The sequence below is a fragment of the Sphaeramia orbicularis genome, chromosome 12, assembly GCF_902148855.1.
Source record: "Sphaeramia orbicularis chromosome 12, fSphaOr1.1, whole genome shotgun sequence".
NCBI classification, from domain to species: Eukaryota; Metazoa; Chordata; class Actinopteri; order Kurtiformes; family Apogonidae; genus Sphaeramia; species Sphaeramia orbicularis.
This window is the reverse complement of record NC_043968.1, coordinates 66,832,845-66,852,021: the sequence shown is the minus strand read 5'-3', so window position 1 is coordinate 66,852,021 and position 19,177 is coordinate 66,832,845. Positions and strand designations below refer to the sequence as shown.

At 40.8% G+C, this 19,177-nt stretch overlaps 1 protein-coding gene across 1 annotated transcript in view; it reads right to left on the bottom strand.

Moving 5' to 3' along the window:
- Positions 1–19,177, bottom strand: part of ddx54 (DEAD (Asp-Glu-Ala-Asp) box polypeptide 54) — a 104,805-nt gene that overhangs the window by 25,213 nt on the left and 60,415 nt on the right. The window contains exon 15 of the mRNA XM_030149865.1: positions 7,563–7,781. Within this exon, the coding sequence (XP_030005725.1) occupies positions 7,563–7,781 (219 nt within the window). The remainder of the gene's footprint in view (positions 1–7,562; positions 7,782–19,177) is intronic.

Genomic DNA, 19,177 nt, shown 5'->3' with positions numbered 1-19,177 from the left:
CCAGGCTCTCACAGAGCAGAGCTTTTTCCACCCTGGCTGCTCTCACCTACGCAAAGAGAAGAGCTCTTTCCACCTTTGCTGCTCTCACCTACGCAAAGAGCTTTCTCCACCTCTTCTGAGCTCTCACCTAAGAACAAAGAGCTTTCTCCAAGGAGTCTTGACCATCTCCTTGGCTCTCAGAGCTGTTCCATCTTCTCCTGGCGAGCTTTCCAGAACCAGCCGCCAGAGCCAGCTGTGAACCTCCTCCAGCCAGCAGAACTTCAGAACTCCAGACCTTCAGGCCTCCAGCGCAAGCACGTCGCTTCACAGCCTGTTCCTGCTTCGAACTACGTCAGAAGACTTCATCCATCCGCCGTCAAGGCCGTGCCAGTTGCTGCATCCGCACCGCAACAACTTGTAAGAAAACTTGCTCCTGATTTATCTGAGTTGGTGTTATTCCAAGTTAAGTAGGTTTACCTCAACGTAACCTCACTAACATTATAATCTCTTGAATATAGCTATCTGCCAACTTAATTTACATATTCTCCTGTCCATAATCTCCTGCTCCTTTGGTTGTATTTGTCTCTTGTCTTTATGTTATTTGTGTGTCTTAGTTTAGTTAATAAAGTATTTATATGTATATAAATCCATTGCCTCAGTTGTGCTTTGTGTACTATTATTCACACATGGGTTCACTGTGCAGTCCACGAACTATCACCTATGTAAGATTTCCAAATTATTGTTTTGAGTTGATTTAAGTTTAAGTTTGGTTATAAATCTATAATTAAATTAATCAATAAATCAACACTCAATTAATAAATAATTTGGTATCCAATTCTTGTTACAGGTGTCTATGCCAGTTGAAAACAAAAACTCAGGAAAGTGTCTTTAACAATGTAAACAACATTTCTGGATATAAAAAAAAGAGCTAAACCGTCACACCTTTGGTGGCTAACTTGCAACTAAAATGTATTATGCTGAATATATTTCAATCAATATGAAGTGTCCAGGGTTTTTTTTTTTCACCCGGGGAACAGGGGCGCTGCGTTGTCATACTTTTGGCTAGCACCCCCTTACCAAAATCAGTTTTTTTCCGAAAACTGAGCATATATTTCGGTAAATTAACTCTTTCTTCGCCAATGACGAGATTTTCCGTCAATCCATGTTTTCACTGTTATAGTTGTAGTTTTCGAATCACGGTATCCCATATAGCAACACATACAACGCCAGTCACTTTGAATGAGGAAATGCCGACTTTGCAGGAACCGCACGCAGTTTCAAAAGCCTTAAACATGATTATGGAGACAGAGTCTGACAATTCAATATGTGATGGAGCTACAGAAGAACCTTTTAGAGACAGGAACGGAGAAATAGAAGGTGAGGGAGACAGACACGGAAAACACGGATCGGCTCAGGTCCGACACAGAGATGAGGAAGAGGGGGAGGGGAGCAACACGGAGACAATGACAGACAGGAGGAAGAGAAAAGAGACATTTATAGTGGACATTCAAGGAGAAGACAGACAAGCAGAGGTAGGACAAACAAAGGACAGCTAGTGTTCATCTGTGAGACAGAGTGAGTTCAGATTCACACTGTGGACACCAACCATATTAAGCTCCATAATGCCAGCGGGGACACAGGTAAGACACTGTTTTATTTGCCTTTTGTATGAAATAAATAAATGCATATATTCATATATCGAAAAATAACTAGATGTCCATATAATTATTTACAGATCAAACATAGCCGGTGGTCCAACAGGAGGACGTGGTGCAGCCAAGGAAAGGCCAGAAATCTACAGTATTTAGTGCATTTGTTTCTTTTTTTTCTTGAAAATAAGGAATACTGAAGTGTTTATATCAAAAAGCTAAACTAATATGTGGAAGACTTATAACTGATGTATGTAAATGTGTAAAGTTTATAAGGAACCTGGTGCTTTAGAAGATGTTTTGTCTAAAATTTGGTGTGGATTCCCCTAACATTTTATAGAATATTGGGATATCTTAGAGCTGTTCGTTATTATTATTGTTGTTAGTATTATTTTATTTTGTGATTTTGAATATGGTGTTACTGTTTGTAAGTAAGAACGAGTCAAAAATGTAAAAAGGAAATCAGTTTTATCTTGAAAATCAATGTCTTTGAAAAAAAAAAAAACAACGCAATTTTCTCAGTTTTTTGCTCAAAATTAATTTTTTTTTCCTGAAAATGACAAATATTCTAATGTGTACATCTCACGAATGAATGAATATAGAATAAAATTGTTTTTTGTGTTTAAAAGTTGAAGTTCTGTTCTTTCTTCTGATGTATTCAGTGTTCACATACTCCTAAAGGCGGCCTTACACTGTGCGAGTTTAGAGACTATTTCTCACTCGTGCTACTCTTTCTGGGATCGGGTCCGACGTGCTTCTAATCGTGTGTCGTGCTTCGTGCAGTGTACATGGGGTAAAGAGAAGCGATTAGCACCTCACGACCAGCAATCGTGTGTTCGCAAGGAAAACGGAGCTGTTTGAAATCCTGCTCGCTCCTCGTGAGTGTATCGTACTGTCAAAGCAGTGCCACGAACCGGTGTGCCTCAAATTCTCACACTGTGCATGCACAAACACAGACGCGTACAGTAGTGTACAAGCTAACAGTAGCTGGCTATTGTCCTAGTGCAGTTTGGCTGTTGCAGCTTACCTCTAGTTCTCTTTGCTGTAGGATGACAGCCTATACTGTCCACGTCTGGACAACCAACTCCTGCACCAAACACATCGTTGTCTTTTCTTCTTTTTTGATTCCCCGCAGATAATGGCACATATTACCAAAGTGGCTCGTTGGTTTTTGTTTAGCACTACCATTTCGTGACTCACGCCAATGCACAATCGTCTATGCACTTTTACGGATTCCTTGGTATTTTAACGTTGTATTTCCGGATACAACACTCAAACGTGTCGTGCGTCCTCTGGCGTATAGTCCTACAGTGGGAGCAGTCAGGTCGCATACGAGCGTCGGTCCGTGCAGTGTGAGAACATGAATCGTGAGCCTGATTATACGACTGATTCGCACAGTTTGAGATGGAGCTGCGTGCAACGATCGAAATAATCACACAGTGTATGGCCGCCTTAACACAACATTTTCAGTGAGCCTTCAAAGATTAGTGAATATGACCAATCAAAAATAAGTACAAGTGGTCCTGGCTCGAGGAAACTGATAGAAATGTCGATTTTCTGTGTTTCTTCTGCTATGCGCCCAAGGACTAACAACGGACTGCTGTCAGAATACGTGGATCTCAGGTATAATCCTCACACTGAAAATGGAACACCTTTGTCAAACTTTGTTGATGGAAATGACTTGGATAGATATTTGGATAGAATGGCACAAAATGGAACCTATGGTGACCACATAACACTGCTAAGAGCTGCTGAAATGTTTAATGTTCAGTTTCTAATTGTTTCCTCACTGGGTATCAATACTGCCACCATTATATCTCCATCCAACATGTATTCTGACAGCAGTCCATCGTTAGTCCTTGGGCACATAGCAGAAGGGCATAGAGAGCACTATTTGAGACTGAAGGGTCCTGTCTCATCCTTTACTGAAAACATTTTGACCGTTCAGGCAGAGAGGATTTTTCCATTGAGTAGAAACAACCAAACAAATAAGAAAATTAACATCAATAAGATTCAGCTTCAAAGTGTCCAGCTAGATTCATCAGAAGACCTTGAACCAAACCAGTTAAGTAATCAGGATGTGGACCACCATGATAATTATCAAGAGAACTGTCACCCAGATCACCCACAATCTGTGACTATATTGCAGAACATACCTCTCCCACCTGTTTTTCCTGTCTCTCCTAACCTGCACGCCCAGTCTGTCCAGCCTCATTAATTCAATCAACCTGTTGTGCCAACAGAAATTTTGACGACAATAATCCAAATGACCCTTGAAGATGACATGTCAATGTTTGGCACCTTCAACAGAGTGTCTGATCTTTTCAAGCACCTTGTGGCTCAATTCCATCTATACATCTATCTAAGGGAAACGTTAAATATAAGCATTGAATTGGAATACACTGGAGACCACACAATTAGTGTACAAAAACTGTACAAAGCAGCAGGATGCTCCAGTGGTGTGGCAATAAGACTTAAGGGGCTGTTTAGCAAAGAATTCCAAGTAGATTATGGCATGGCTGTTAATCAAGCATACTAGTCATAGACAATTTAAAATTAAAGACGTCTTTTGGAAAGTAATAGTAGTAGTAGTAATTTAGACATGTGTTTGACACTGATTTGTGTGTTTATCGGCAAAATACATTTTAGTTACAAGTTAGCCACCAAAGGTGTGACAGTTTAGCTCTTTTTTATATCCAGAAATGTTGTTTACATTGTTAAAGACACTTTCCTGAGTTTTTTTTTTTTTTCTTCAACTGGCATAGAAACCTTATATTGATCAAAATATTTTAATTTGCCTTAAAAAAGTTTTGTTTAGAAATAAATCCATTTATTGTTCAACATCAGCATTTTCTACTTTGTGTGTGCATGTTGGAGTGTGTGGACTAATTGCGAATGTAATGGTAATAGGTAGGCTATCATTACCACTACTACAGCTACTAATCTGCAGGGCTACTTCAATTAAAGAGGGCAAAAAAATCTACTTGAGTGTCGTTATTACATAATGAACCATGTTATTACATTTTCCTGAAAATAAAAATGTGTCAAGTGCATTTTGTAATAAATTTCTCAAATTGTGATAACTTACTACAAAATGCGAAAAAATTTACTACATAATGCACTGAGGTAGTTTATTACAAAATGCATCAGTTTATTACATATTGCGGCTTTATTACAAGATGACGTGACATTTTTATTACATTTTTAACTTTTATTACATAATGGGAATTTATTACATAATGCGGCTCAACAAGGCGCAAATCAGTGGGTTACCCTGGACACTTTATTTAGGGGTCAGGTTAGGGCGGCTCATTGACTGAGCAGAGACACAAACACATGTACATTATGATGTATAAATTCCCTATAGCAGGTTGGGGGGGTGGGGGTACGATCCATACACAACGTCACTTACGTGAAAACAATGCGAAGATGTGCAAAGCGTGAGAGGAGAAGCACAAAGCAGCCAGCAGTTTAACCAGATAGAAACATACATAACCCAGCTAATCAGCAGTTAAACCAGATAGAAACATATATAAACCAGTTAACCAGCAGTTAAACCAGATAGAAACATATATAAACCAGCTAACCAGCAGTTAAACCAGATAGAAACATACATAACCCAGCTAACCAGCAGTTAAACCAGATAGAAACATATATAAACCAGCTAACCAGCAGTTAAACCGCATAGAGACATATATAACCCAGTTCAGCAGCAGTAAACCACACCTTTGCAGATATCTCATAAGTTAATCATCTCCAGTTCCATTATTAGCCAACTTTGCTTCATTTCAATTCAGCTAGCTGTAGCTAGTAACATCAAACGTTTTTTAACAGTATAACAGGTTACACACCTCTGTAATTGGATTAGTTTTCATCCTCCTCTTTTCTCCTCTTCTAAACTGTGCAGCTAAGGGCTTGGAAGGCCTTTTCATGGTGATAAACTCTCCAACCTTCACCTGGATGCTTAGTTCAAATACCTGTCTGACACTGTCTGTCATTCAGCTCCACTCTGTCTCTGTCACTCACGCACACACTGTGAACGCAAAAAAAAAAAAAAAAAACGACCCACACATTACTAAAGTAAATCTCATACAGCACTTACTGCTTTGTCCCAGCTTTAGTCTGTATGTTCCAGGTAGAGTGGGGACCAGAAGACGACTGGAAACCACAAGTGGCCAGACATGACGGACTGTGTAGTGTCCTATGGTGCTGCCAGCTCAAATTGCTGTAGCGAAATAAATCAATTTGATATCAATCCGACATTGACAAAGATGAAAACGAAGGGAATTTTATCCATAATTTTTATACGTTTAAGTTAGTTTTGTAAGCTCACAATAGTTCAGTTATCGCTTTTTTTCTTTTAATTAGAGTTTTTCAGTTAACAAAAATGTTTTTTCAATATTAGTTTTTGTCATTTTGTTCGTTTTCGTTAACGATTATAACCTTGGTTCAGAGTCACTTCGTGCATTTATACTTTTATTCCTGGTTTAAACTGATTAAAGGTTAGATCCTATCTAAGATGCCCATGTAAACACCTCATTCCAGTTGAAAAAGAAAAGTTCGGATAAAATTTAAACCCTATTAAAGTCACTGGTTTAATCCACTTTTGAATCCGGTCTAAATTATTCCTCGGACATGTAAACCCTTTATTCCGTTTGGACTTTATTCCTGCCATTCTGTACATGCTCACTGTCTTGTCCTGTCCATACCCTGAAGAAATAGTTCACCACTTGTTTTTTATTAATTCATTTGCCATGCACTAATGAGTTAGATAAGTGGGCAAAACAATTTGCACTGCAGTGCACCGATTGCCTTGTTCTCGCAGCCCTTCCGTTAGCTTAGCCTAGCTTAGCATAATCGCTTCATTCCTACGGTCAGACATAGCCGGGCTTTTATAGGTGATTTGTAGTATTTTGTGAGTGATTTTGTGAAATTCTCCCTAATCATTACTTTGGTCCGGTGGGGTCAATGTGATCACAAATTGAGGCTCAAATCATAGCAATGTGACTTACTGCAGCAACAAAATCTTAGGAAATAAAAACTAATGCAAAGTTAAAACGGTAAAGCAAAGCTAATTTAGCGCATGCATCCCTTCCAACAAAAAGATTTTCCAACTTCCGTCAACACAACAGTCCCAACATTATATGAGTGCAGTAAGTCACGGATCTAAAGAAATAATTAGGGAGAGTCAGATTTCACAAATCACTTACAAAAGACTGCAAATCACCTTTAAAAACTGGCTACGTGTGACTATGGAAATGCAGTGACTATGCTAAACTAAGCTAACAGAAGGGCTGCGAGAACAGAATAAACATTTCTCATGTAAACCTTTATTCGGGTTTAACATTTCCATGTAAACAGAAGAGAAAGTACTTTACTTCCGGATTAATTTCTTCTGGAAAAGTAAATCGGATTCAAAAAACATCATGTAACCATACCCATTCTGCACTGCAGATGGGTTAACAGCATTAAAATTTCTAATCAGATTAATTATGATGATGGATTAATCCGCAATAACGCGTTAATTTTGACAGCCCTAATTTTAAATTGATAATAAGGTCCCATCAGGGGACCTTATTAAGTAGAAGGCACAGGATTTCCGATCTCAATATCTGAGACAGATAGTAGTACTGAACCACAAGTAGGGGATGGGACCTTTTTAAATGACACAACCTACACATACATAGATCCACTCAAGAATGTACTGATTGGTACAAGGACTCCTGCCTGGACTATGAAGGACACGACCACCAACTAACAGGCATCATTGTGACATTTCATCAGCCGTTCCTCTTCCCTGAGTGACATACCAATGTCTAAACCACATTCAATCCTGACATCACTTTAGGCACCATAGAACCCCATGGCTCTGCAGTATATTCATGTCTCAGAGAAAATCCTATCTTGGAAGCACGATATGTTTTAGTTTCTTACCTTAAGAGTCTCATCCTCCTTATCTTCTGTGTTAAAGGAATCATCGTCAGCCATCATAGTGGTGTTGGGGATGACATGCTGTTGCTGTTGGCGACTCTCTGCAGCCATGTCCTCTTTCTGCTTGTTGAATTTGTTCACCAACTGTGCGTCTTTGGAGCGTTTGGTTCTCATTACCACACTTGCATGTGTCTTACTATTGGAGTTGATTTCAAAGATGGTCTAGGAGGAAGAGGATCACACATTGAACCAGTGTAATGAGAAATTGCGTCTAGAAGATAAAATAATTGTCTAATTGTCAATGTATTTATAAAAGAAATTTGATTAAAGCATTTGCATCTGTACTTGCATCTGTCTTTTGTGAATAGTTTTTAATGCCAGGACCCCCAGCGTAATATTTAACCCATAAAGACCCAAACATCCACTGGCAACCAAAATCATCAACTGATGTAAAATATTTAATACCTGTTGTTCCACTAATCCTATCAATACATGTAAATAATTTGTATGAAATGCAGTTTGTCATATTTTCATGGTCATCAGATATGAGCCATTTGGACATTCAGAGGGTCCATAGTAGGTATGGGAATCGAGAACTGGTTCTTTTTGAGAACCGGTTCCCAGTAGCTCGATTTCCTTGGATGTTTGCCTGCCTAACGATTCTGCTTATCGATTCTGCCTTCGTTGTGCATGCGCAATGACGTCACATGTATGTTGCATTGTTTTGGTCAGAACGTGGCCAACATGGCGTTGAGGCAGAAACGGTCTAAAATGACATCAGGTCCACTTACTTGGAACACTTGCAAACCTTCCATGTCTTCAAAAGGGTGGAATCCCTCCAATACCCTCAAACATTTTGCCACAGCATGTGAATCATTTACAGGAATGTAACGTATTTGATACTCTACTGAGCAGCGCTTGTGAATGTAGCGGTAGAGTGAACGCCGGGCCGGTCCCGGTGTGGGCAACAAACGTCGTAACTCCTCAAATACAAGTTTCCGAAGGTAAGAAGGGAAAGGAAATGAGGTGCGAGAGACAGGAGAGACAAGCCGAGCCGAGTGGAACTGGTTCCACGTAGTAGAAATGCAGCAATAGAGGAATTAGTAAAGCGTCTTTAGTTTCACTTTCACTGTATGCCCGGCGTCATCTGTTATTATTTGTACATACTGTATACATTATATTTTCTGTGCAGACATGGAAATATAAAAGACAGTTAATGCAAACACACCCGTTTGTACTCTTTTATTCCCTCACCCAATGAGAATCGATAAGAGAATCGGATTGATAAGCAATATCGATAATGGAATCGGAATCAATAAATTCTTAATGATTCCCATCCCTAGTCCATAGTGACAGTGGAAACACTGTCATTTTCTACAACACTGATTCACCAGTAAAATCCATGGAGTTTGATAAATGACAGTAGATAGAGACACTTGTTTTTACATTCAGTTATTGATATCTTTGCTGGAAAAGTCACTTTTTCTTCAGTTTTCTCTGTTTCTGATATAATAACCCTCAAATTTAATTTAATTTTTATGAAAATCTACATGATCAGCATAGGAAAATACCTGATATTAACTGAAAAAACACAAAAATATAGAGGATAATATTATAATAAATGATGAGAAATCACTTAAGGTTAAATAGAGGGAAAATTTAATTTTGGAACTGCCACAAAAGCAGCACTGGGCTGTTACGAGTTAAATACGTATGTAGCCGGATGACGGTGGAGTGAGTGAACAGACTCAAAAACAGAATTATAAATTATATTATCTTCCTCTCCGTGTCAAACCAAATTCCTGAACAACCATGCTGATTGGTTGTTTAGCAGGTCAATGCCCGGACATCCTTTGCAAATGACATTTACAGATGATCGTAAGGAATGAGCCTAATGGACTTAAAAAAATACTTCCTCAGCTATTGTCATCTGTTCTTCATCAAGAGCCATTTCCTCGGCCATAGTAAATTGAGGACTCATAAACTGGTGTTTACAACTAGTCGACTTTGTCCTCTCAACATCTGTTTTCATCATGTTGCTTATCCCGAGGTGAAGATGAACCCAGAAACGAACAAAGGACTGAATGACAAAAATCACTATATGTGCCATGTTAATAATGTATTACATTATGTGTTAATGTTGATTAACTCAGCACGTTAACTCTTTTATGCATGTAATACTTAAGCCATTTGCCTGACCTGTGGTTTCACATGTGTGTATCCTGATCATGTTCACGGTGAATTATGTGAAAGTAAGAGTATCACTGCTTATAGCATGTCTGAATAATCATGCTATTATTTTACTGATGCTTAAGTGAGGTTACAGGTGATGTATAAAGTTTAAGTGATCTTATTTGAGGATCTTATTTGAGGATGCAGAGTTTTCTTACTAGGCTAAGCCACAGTCCTCTCCCCCTCTGTCTTCCCAAGAGGGAAGAGAAACGTGATATTTTTGAATATTCAAAAGGAGGCGGTTTCCCGCTCAAAACAGACAAAGAAGGCAACGCTCCAAGGCATCGATGACTCATCTATATTCATGAGGAAGGCGTTCCGGGTTGGTTTTTGGACAGAACTATAAAAGTGAATGAAACCAACTTTTCTCCAGAGCTTTTTCCACCCTTGCTGCTCTCACCTACGCAAAGAGCTTTCTCCACCTTTTCTGAGCTCTCACCTACACAGAGAGTCCTGTCCATCTTCTGGGCTCTCACCTAAGAGCAGAGAGCTTTCTCCAAGGAGTCTTGACCATCTCCCTAGCTCTCAGAGCTGTTCTATCCTCTAAGCTCTCCAAAGAGCTTTATCATCTTCGCTGTTCTCCACTTCTCCTGGTGAGCTTTCCAGAACCAGCCGCCAGAGCCAGCTGTGAACCTCCTCCAGCCAGCAGAACTTCAGAACTCCAGACCTTCAGGCCTCCAGCGCAAGCACGTCGCTTCACAGCCTGTTCCTGCTTCGAACTACGTCAGAAGACTTCATCCATCCGCCGTCAAGGCCGTGCCAGTTGCTGCATCCGCACCGCAACAACTTGTAAGAAAACTTGCTCCTGATTTATCTGAGTTGGTGTTATTCCAAGTTAAGTAGGTTTACCTCAACGTAACCTCACTAACATTATAATCTCTTGAATATAGCTATCTGCCAACTTAATTTACATATTCTCCTGTCCATAATCTCCTGCTCCTTTGGTTGTATTTGTCTCTTGTCTTTATGTTATTTGTGTGTCTTAGTTTAGTTAATAAAGTATTTATATGTATATAAATCCATTGCCTCAGTTGTGCTTTGTGTACTATTATTCACACATGGGTTCACTGTGCAGTCAACGAACTATCACCTATGCAAGATTTCCAAATTATTGTTTTGAGTTGATTTAAGTTTAAGTTTGGTTATAAATCTATAATTAAATTAATCAATAAATCAACACTCAATTAATAAATAATTTGGTATCCTATTCTTGCCACAGTTTTGGCGTCCCTGGGTAGGCTGACAATTCATAACCTGTGGTGAAAAACAGTACACAAGTATTGAGGTTTATTGTTGTGTTCTCTGACGATCGTTCGAAGCCGCTCTCCCCCCTCCCTCTCTGTCTGCTGCTGCTGTGAGTCTGTGTGCGTGTGCTCCGACCACGTGGTTCTTTGTTTGTGGTGCCGTTGCTAGGCTACTGAACAGCTGATACACACTTCTAAACAGCTAAACAGATCTGTAACTTCTTTTACGGAGTTTGTAACGCCCCGGTTGTAACCGGAGTTTAAATAAGTGTGTTGACCTACCCACGGTTCCGACCGTGTGTGTGTGATAGCGCTTGTGCCTTTGCTGAAAAGCTGCTATTTGTTTTGCATTACACAGGGTAACAGACGAATTCTCTGTACCGTATGTGTGTAAAGGATCCTGAAGTCTGAGTTAGCCCGTGCTACGAATTCTAGCCGGAGTTAACGTTAGATAATTGTGTGTCGGCCTATTCACGGCTCTGACCGTGTGTGTAATAGCTTGTATCTTAAGGGAACAAGCTGCTGTTTGTTTTTGCATTACACTGGGTAACAGACGAATTCTCTGTACCGTATGTGTATAAAGGATCCTGAAGTCTGAGTTAGCCTGTGCTACGAATTCTAGCCGGAGTTAACGTTAGCTAATTGTATGTCGGCATATTCACGGCTCTGACCGTGTGTGTAATAGCTTGTGTCTCAAGGGAACAAGCTGCTGTTTGTTTTTGCATGCGTGGTGGCGGACGAATTTCTCCGCATCACATCTGTTAAAGGCCTTGAAGTCAAAGGTTATTCCAGACTATGAATTCTAGTCGGAAACTAACTTTTGACATAACCTCTTTGAACTTTCGGAGTAGCTAACCAGAAAGTTTCAAACGTTGTCCAACACAACGGAGGTTGATTAAAATATCCGCGCACGTTAAATACTGCGTCGGAACGAATCCCAGTCACTGTATACTAGTGTTGGAATAGTTGTACAAACTGTGAGATTCCTTTGTAAAGCCTGTGAGATTCCTTTGTAAAGCCTGAAGTAAAGTAGGGTTTGTTTTTAGCTCTTGCTAACTGGTAGCCTCGAGCTACTCCTTTGTTGTGCGTGTAAAACGCATGTCTTTGTGTCCGCGGCACAAGACAGGGCGTGCACGTGTGTGCTGAGTGGTAAAGTAACGTGTCGACACCCCGACCGTACTTTTGTGCATTGTTAAACACTGTTTCAAACGTGTTTGTTGAAGCTAACAGCGTTAGCGTAAACTTTGTTGGGCGTAAGCCGCCATTTTTGTTAGTGACGTAATCGCTGACATAGAGCCTTGTCATTTCCGGTGACGTACCCCCGCCATCTTGGTTGAGGCAAAGCCTCTGGAACCCCAGTAAGGCTAACTTCCTGTGGCTAACCAAGTAGCCAGAACTCTTCTCTGTGGTCACAATTTAACAGCGCCCCTAATGTTCGCAAAGTGGAATTACAAAAATAAACGACAGTCTGCAGTGAGCCAAACAGATTAACAATCATTAATGAACTGCAACTTAATGCATTTAATCTCTTTAATCAACATTTAAAACGAAATTAATTAATTAATTGATTCATTAATTAATTAACTTTTTACAAATTTACACAATTTTCTTTTAAATTCAAAATCAAAACAATTTGGACTTTTGTGTGCTTTCACCTTTATATTTACAAATTCGTTAACTATTTAACATTCTCAATTTTAATCATATTTTATAGGGCTTACAACAATAGCTTAATTAAATTAAGCTTAATTACAATTCAAATCTAAATCCCAAAATAAAACCAACTGACACAAAGGTTTAGATTAGCAATAACACGTTTTATAAAGAAGTACTTTAAGTACAAGAACAATTTATAAGTAGTTATTTTATAAAAGGAATTTCTTTTTTTTTTCTCATATTAAAAAAAAAGTTTTTAATCATTTTACATTTTTTGTTTTTGTGTTTTATTGTTTTTTTTCCTTTTCGCATTAACTACTTATACTTTCCAAAGGCCATCCAGCAAATAATAAAATCAAATAAGCCTTCAATTCTCAAAATGGCAAAATACGCCGAGAGTCCAAGCCAGTATGGCAATATTGGTACTTTGACCCAAGTCATCAATACCCTAACTGAAGATTTCCTACCTATGTTTTTCAATGTGGTTACCCAATTAAAGATCATAGACCAAGATTATGATAGAGTGAAAGCACAGCGAATCACTGAACAAAGCAACCAAACACAACTGAAAGCTCAGCTAACTCAAGTAACTGAGCGTCTCCAAAAAGTGGAAGCACAACTGCTCGACGTCCAAGCTCAGCGCACCGACGCTGAGTCACGACTGAGATATCTGTCAGGTCAGCTGCCTGGAGAAGAAGTAAGACCTTCCTCTGCCCAGCCTGAACCAGACTTAAGGAGTTTCACTCCTTCCCTACATGGTACTGCAACCAGCAGAGAAATCCATAAACTAATAACTTTTAAAGCAAATCAGAAAGCCATCCTCGACAAGGATGTAGAACTACAAGCAGCCACTTTAAAAATAGACGAGCTAGAAATAACCTTAGCTGACGTCGCTGCGCAACCTCCTTTAGAAGAGTTTCTTAAACTCCAACTGGACCACAACAGAGCAAACTCCCTGTTGGAACAAGCTCACATTAAAATCCAAAAACTTGATGATAAAGTGAATCAATTCCACCAAGAGCGAACCCAAGATTTGAGCCAAATAGTAAGTCTCAAATCCCAGTTGTTAGCAGCTCAAGATAGCATCGATCAGCTGCAACAACAAAACCAACAACAAGCAGACGAGTTAAACAGGGCAGACAAGAACCTCCTCAAGCGTATTATACGCGGTTGAGAAAAGCATATTTCGGAGCTCGCAATGAGCCTGAAATGGAGGAAGACCCAAGCTTTAAAGCCTTGTTTGTAGAGAACCTCCATCCAAACACAAGCCATCAACTAGGTGTAGCGGCCTGTCCCAAAACGCTAAACAGCTCACAACTACGTGACTTAGCGGCCAAAGGTTTTGCTAAACTGAAAAAGTCCGCACACCGACCTTCCGATCCGGCTGTGTTTAACTTGACCCGCCATGCAGCCATAGAGCCTAAGGGGGGTCCACAAACATATCTAAACAACGGTCAACGACCGGAGTCCAGACCTTTCCCTAAAAACAAGGGACAGACTTCTTTTCCGTCTGACCAAAGACGACCATTTCAGAACGGACCGTATCGAGGCAACCAACCAAGGTTACAACCACGGTCAAAACAAAAGACTAACCAGCGTCGGGACTACCCAAATTCTTTTAACCGACCTGACAAAGAGAGAAACAAATTCTCTCCCACGGAGAAACCTTGGACGAAATCAATCACTCCAGACGTTTCCTCCAGAAGAGACGATGAACTACGCGATATAATTGCCCAAGTCCTTTGTGACCATGGCTATGACAAAAAAGGCCGAAGCCATCATTATGACTAGGCATGGCCCAGACAAATGACTCACGCAATGACCACTCTAGACCAACACAACATTAATTAACAGCTTTTTGTCGGTGCCCGACATTACCGTCTTGGTAGTTTGGGAAAACCCCAACACTTCACCTACCTGCATTGGCATTTCTGCCATTAATAATCGTCCTTCTTTTCAACAACTTCTTGGCGCATTCACTGCCAAGTATGTTAACCTATGAAGCCTTGGTTGACACCGCAGTAGACGTTTCAGTCATGTCAAGTACATTATTCCTTCAGCTTCAAACCTTGACTCAGGAAGCTGGTTGCACATTTCACTTGCAACGCTATTCTTTGGGAACAAATTTTCTCCCTTACGCCACTTTCTTAAATTCAGTGGTTTTACTACATTGGACCATCGGTCCCATGCAACTGGTCCATCCAGTCTACATATTCTCTGTGGAGTTAATTCCACTTCTTATAGGCCAAGACCTACTAAACTGTTTCGAGCCATTGATCGTTTATCAACGGTTCCAAATCTGGGCACAGGTCCGACGACCTCTCCCAGCACTTTCGTCTTCACAGTCTTCGGTTCAGGGTTACACCCTGAACCAAATTAATCTGTCACCCCCACCATTCACCAGATGATCCACTGGTCGAAGGGGGGAGTCCTACTTCAAAATGTGACAACTGAGGACGCTGTCCTCACACTTTAGGCTGACAAGTCAAGCCATCAGTTCTGCTTTCTTTGAGAACCATTCAACGGAAACAAAACGACCTCTAGCGAATCCCTAAGTCGTTCCGTTTTCCATTAAACACTGAGTCTTCCTACTTTAGCACCGCCAGAGGCGTGTGCAGCTTGAATCTTCAAGGAAACCATCTCACCTTGGTCCTTTACAGGGGCTAAACGCCATGCATGCCCCCTAGACCCGAAAAAACCTGATGTCAGGCTAACCAGTCCATATCATAAGTGAAGATTATGCTATTGCTCCAGCATCAACTAAAACATTCCCATCCGGCTCGACATTCACTCATGCCGGGTGGCACCGCATTTTCATGCCTTTTTTCCAACCCTCGCCAGACAATTACAATCTTGGGTTGTCCTTAGAGGCCACGCCTCTTCTTGATGCTTCCAAAGCAACTTTGATTTTGGTCCACCAAAAAAGGTCCAGGGCCATTCATGCACCCCTGGCCTAGCCATGACAATTTCATGACTTGTAACTTCCCTCCCAACCCACCCTTTCAGACGTCATCCGGTGACTCTCTGATGCTACGGCCAATCCGAGTTCACCTGACTATCTGACATCTGACCCTGACCTCGACGACCTCATGTCGCTTCACCACAAGCTGCGTCTGGTCAAAGACCAGCTCGTGTGTGTCTCCGAGAACCACACCCCTTCTCGGTCCGTGGTTCCTCGTAGCCAAAGGGGGGTAATGGTAGCATATGCTCATGACGCACCTTGCGTGAAACACCGAGGTGTCAAAGCAACATCCGACGCCCTGCGGCGGATCGTTTACTGGCCACACATACACAACGATGTGGTGGCATATGACCAAAACCAAATCAAAAGACATAACGACTCGACGAAACTAGTCAGTGTAACTAAAGGGGGGTGAAGCTAATCTCATCCAAAACAACCTGTATCATGTAAACTGTCAGTTTTTTTTCTCCCTTACACAAAATCTATGACAGCTTAAAACCAATCCTTATACAATTATGATTCAGGTTCTCATATAAATGTTCGTTATAGAGTTAGCCTCAATCACAGGTAACTCGTAACCCACTTACAAAATTAATCATGCTCTGTATTGTGTCCTCAGAGAATGATGGTGCTACCACTGCCTTAGGCTTCCTGTTTATCATTTGGCATCAACTGTTAATGCTGTTAGCCTTAACACTGTTAAATAACAAATCACTGAATTACAAGCCGTAATTCCCCTCATCCGCCAAGGCATGCTAAAACAAACTATTAATCGTTAAGATTTAAGTAAAACCCTTAGAGGCACTATCTATCTGGTTAACACCCACAGTGTAACCCTTAATCAAAGCAGGCGCACTGTGAATGCTTTTCTTTCCGTAGTACAAAATGACTACGCTCACACGCAGGTCGTCTCCATGCTCACGAACGACATGCTGCGTGAAATCAGTTTTTCAGTAGACAGTCTAGCTATGGGAAGAATTTTCCCTTACCTAGTACCTCTCTACATGGTCGAGGGTGTTTTGAAAAACGCCCTATCTGGTTCAGTCAGTCCTATCCAAGCCCACTTGGCTTACTCTCTTGTTAGCGCTACGGTGTTATATGTTAACCCTGAGTTCCATGAAGTAGACTTTTTAGTCACCCTGCCTCTCATCAATTTCCGCAACATTTATCGCTTAAAAGATGTGGTAAATGTTGGCACTTGGCAGGAAAGACATCTATGTGTGGATTAATATCCCATTGGTGGTTGCATACCATGATAGCAACCCTAGCCGTATTTGGCTCCTAACCTACATATGTGTACTCTGACAAGAGACATTCATTATCTGTGCCCCAGCAAGCCGTTCATTAGAGATGTTACGGAGGGGATTTGCGGTTTAAAAACCCATGTCAGATAATGCTCGGTGTAGAGCTGAAGCTCCGCCTAAGTATCATATACCATCTGAAGCTTGTGAAAGCAAAATTGAAGTGTCCCAATTCTTCAATCAATATAAATTCAAAGTGGACCCGAAATTTCAACAACAGCTTCAGTTCGAGGGAACTCAGACCGTTGACCTTACCACCGTAGACGCTACCCTGCATGTAAGTAATACTGATACTAACATATCAGAAACTCCTCTCACATGCTCATCAGCCTAGCATATTTACTGTCCTTCAAATTAACTTACCTTCATCGTAAGAAAACCTATCTACTTAAACAAAGCATAACCAAGTTCAAATTACGGTACCCCCGAATCTTCTGCCGTAAAACAACAGGGACATCCGAGTCCCCAGCCGCGAGGAAACCAGTCCAAGATATTTTTGACTTAAAAGACAATCTTGTATAAATCAGATAATTAAGTCATGAAACAGAGAAAATAATACTCACAATTTAACCTATGTTTCTATGTTTTAACCAAACCTCTGTTCCTTATGCTAAATTTTACCCTCGCGTGTCCAACCTAGACACCTTTGTTTTTTTTTTGCTTTTTCTGACATTACTAATTACTTAGGTAAATTAGAGTGTGTGTGTTCTGTCACCGAAGGTGTATGTTTTTCTTCCTGTCTGTGTCTGTGACACTAACCCACTAATTCAAACGTCCAGAATTATGTACCAATAGTACAGGAAAACACACCAACTCAGGTACCGTCAGAAGCACGGTTGTCGAGTGTGCTGCGGTTCCAGATCCACCAGTTCCTGGCTCACCGGACTCCTGGTTCCTGCCGTCTCAGAGGACACCTGCTCCTGTCCTGTGGTGTCTGTTTTCCACTGTTTCAGGTGCTCCTGCCCCATGGTGCATCTGCATCGACCCTTCCTGTCTCCACTACATCTGGACCCAAGTGCACCTGTTCACCTCAACTCCCGTCAGACTTTGGACTTCGCCACGACACTCCCCGGACGCGGGACCATCGTGTCGAAAAGGGGGGATGTAGCCGGATGACGGTGGAGTGAGTGAACAGACTCAAAAACAGAATTATAAATTATATTATCTTCCTCTCCGTGTCAAACCAAATTCCTGAACAACCATGCTGATTGGTTGTTTAGCAGGTCAATGCCCGGACATCCTTTGCAAATGACATTTACGAAGACAGATGATCGTAAGGAATGAGCCTAATGGACTTAAAAAAATACTTCCTCAGCTATTGTCATCTGTTCTTCATCAAGAGCCATTTCCTCGGCCATTGTAAATTGAGGACTCATAAACTGGTGTTTACAACTGGTCGACTTTGTCCTCTCAACATCTGTTTTCATCATGTTGCTTATCCCGAGGTGAAGATGAACCCAGAAACGAACAAAGGACTGAATGACAAAAATCACTATATGTGCCATGTTAATAATGTATTACATTATGTGTTAATGTTGATTAACTCAGCACGTTAACTCTTTTATGCATGTAATACTTAAGCCATTTGCCTGACCTGTGGTTTCACATGTGTGTATCCTGATCATGTTCACGGTGAATTATGTGAAAGTAAGAGTATCACTGCTTATAGCATGTCTGAATAATCATGCTATTATTTTACTGATGCTTAAGTGAGGTTACAGGTGATGTATAAAGTTTAAGTGATCTTATTTGAGGATCTTATTTGAGGATGCAAAGTTTTCTTACAAGGCTAAGCCACAGTCCTCTCCCCCTCTGTCTTCCCAAGAGGGAAGAGAAACGTGATATTTTTGAATATTCAAAAGGAGGCGGTTTCCCGCTCAAAACAGACAAAGAAGACAACGCCCCAAGGCATCGATGACTCATCTATATTCATGAGGAAGGCGTTCCGGGTTGGTTTTTGGACAGAACTATAAAAGTGAATGAAACCAACTTTTCTCCAGAGCTTTTTCCACCCTTGCTGCTCTCACCTACGCAAAGAGCTTTCTCTACCTTTTCTGAGCTCTCACCTACACAGAGAGTCCTGTCCATCTTCTAGGCTCTCACCTAAGAGCAGAGAGCTTTCTCCAAGGAGTCTTGACCATCTCCTTGGCTCTCAGAGCTGTTCTATCCTCTAAGCTCTCCAAAGAGCTTTATCATCTTCGCTGTTCTCCACTTCTCCTGGTG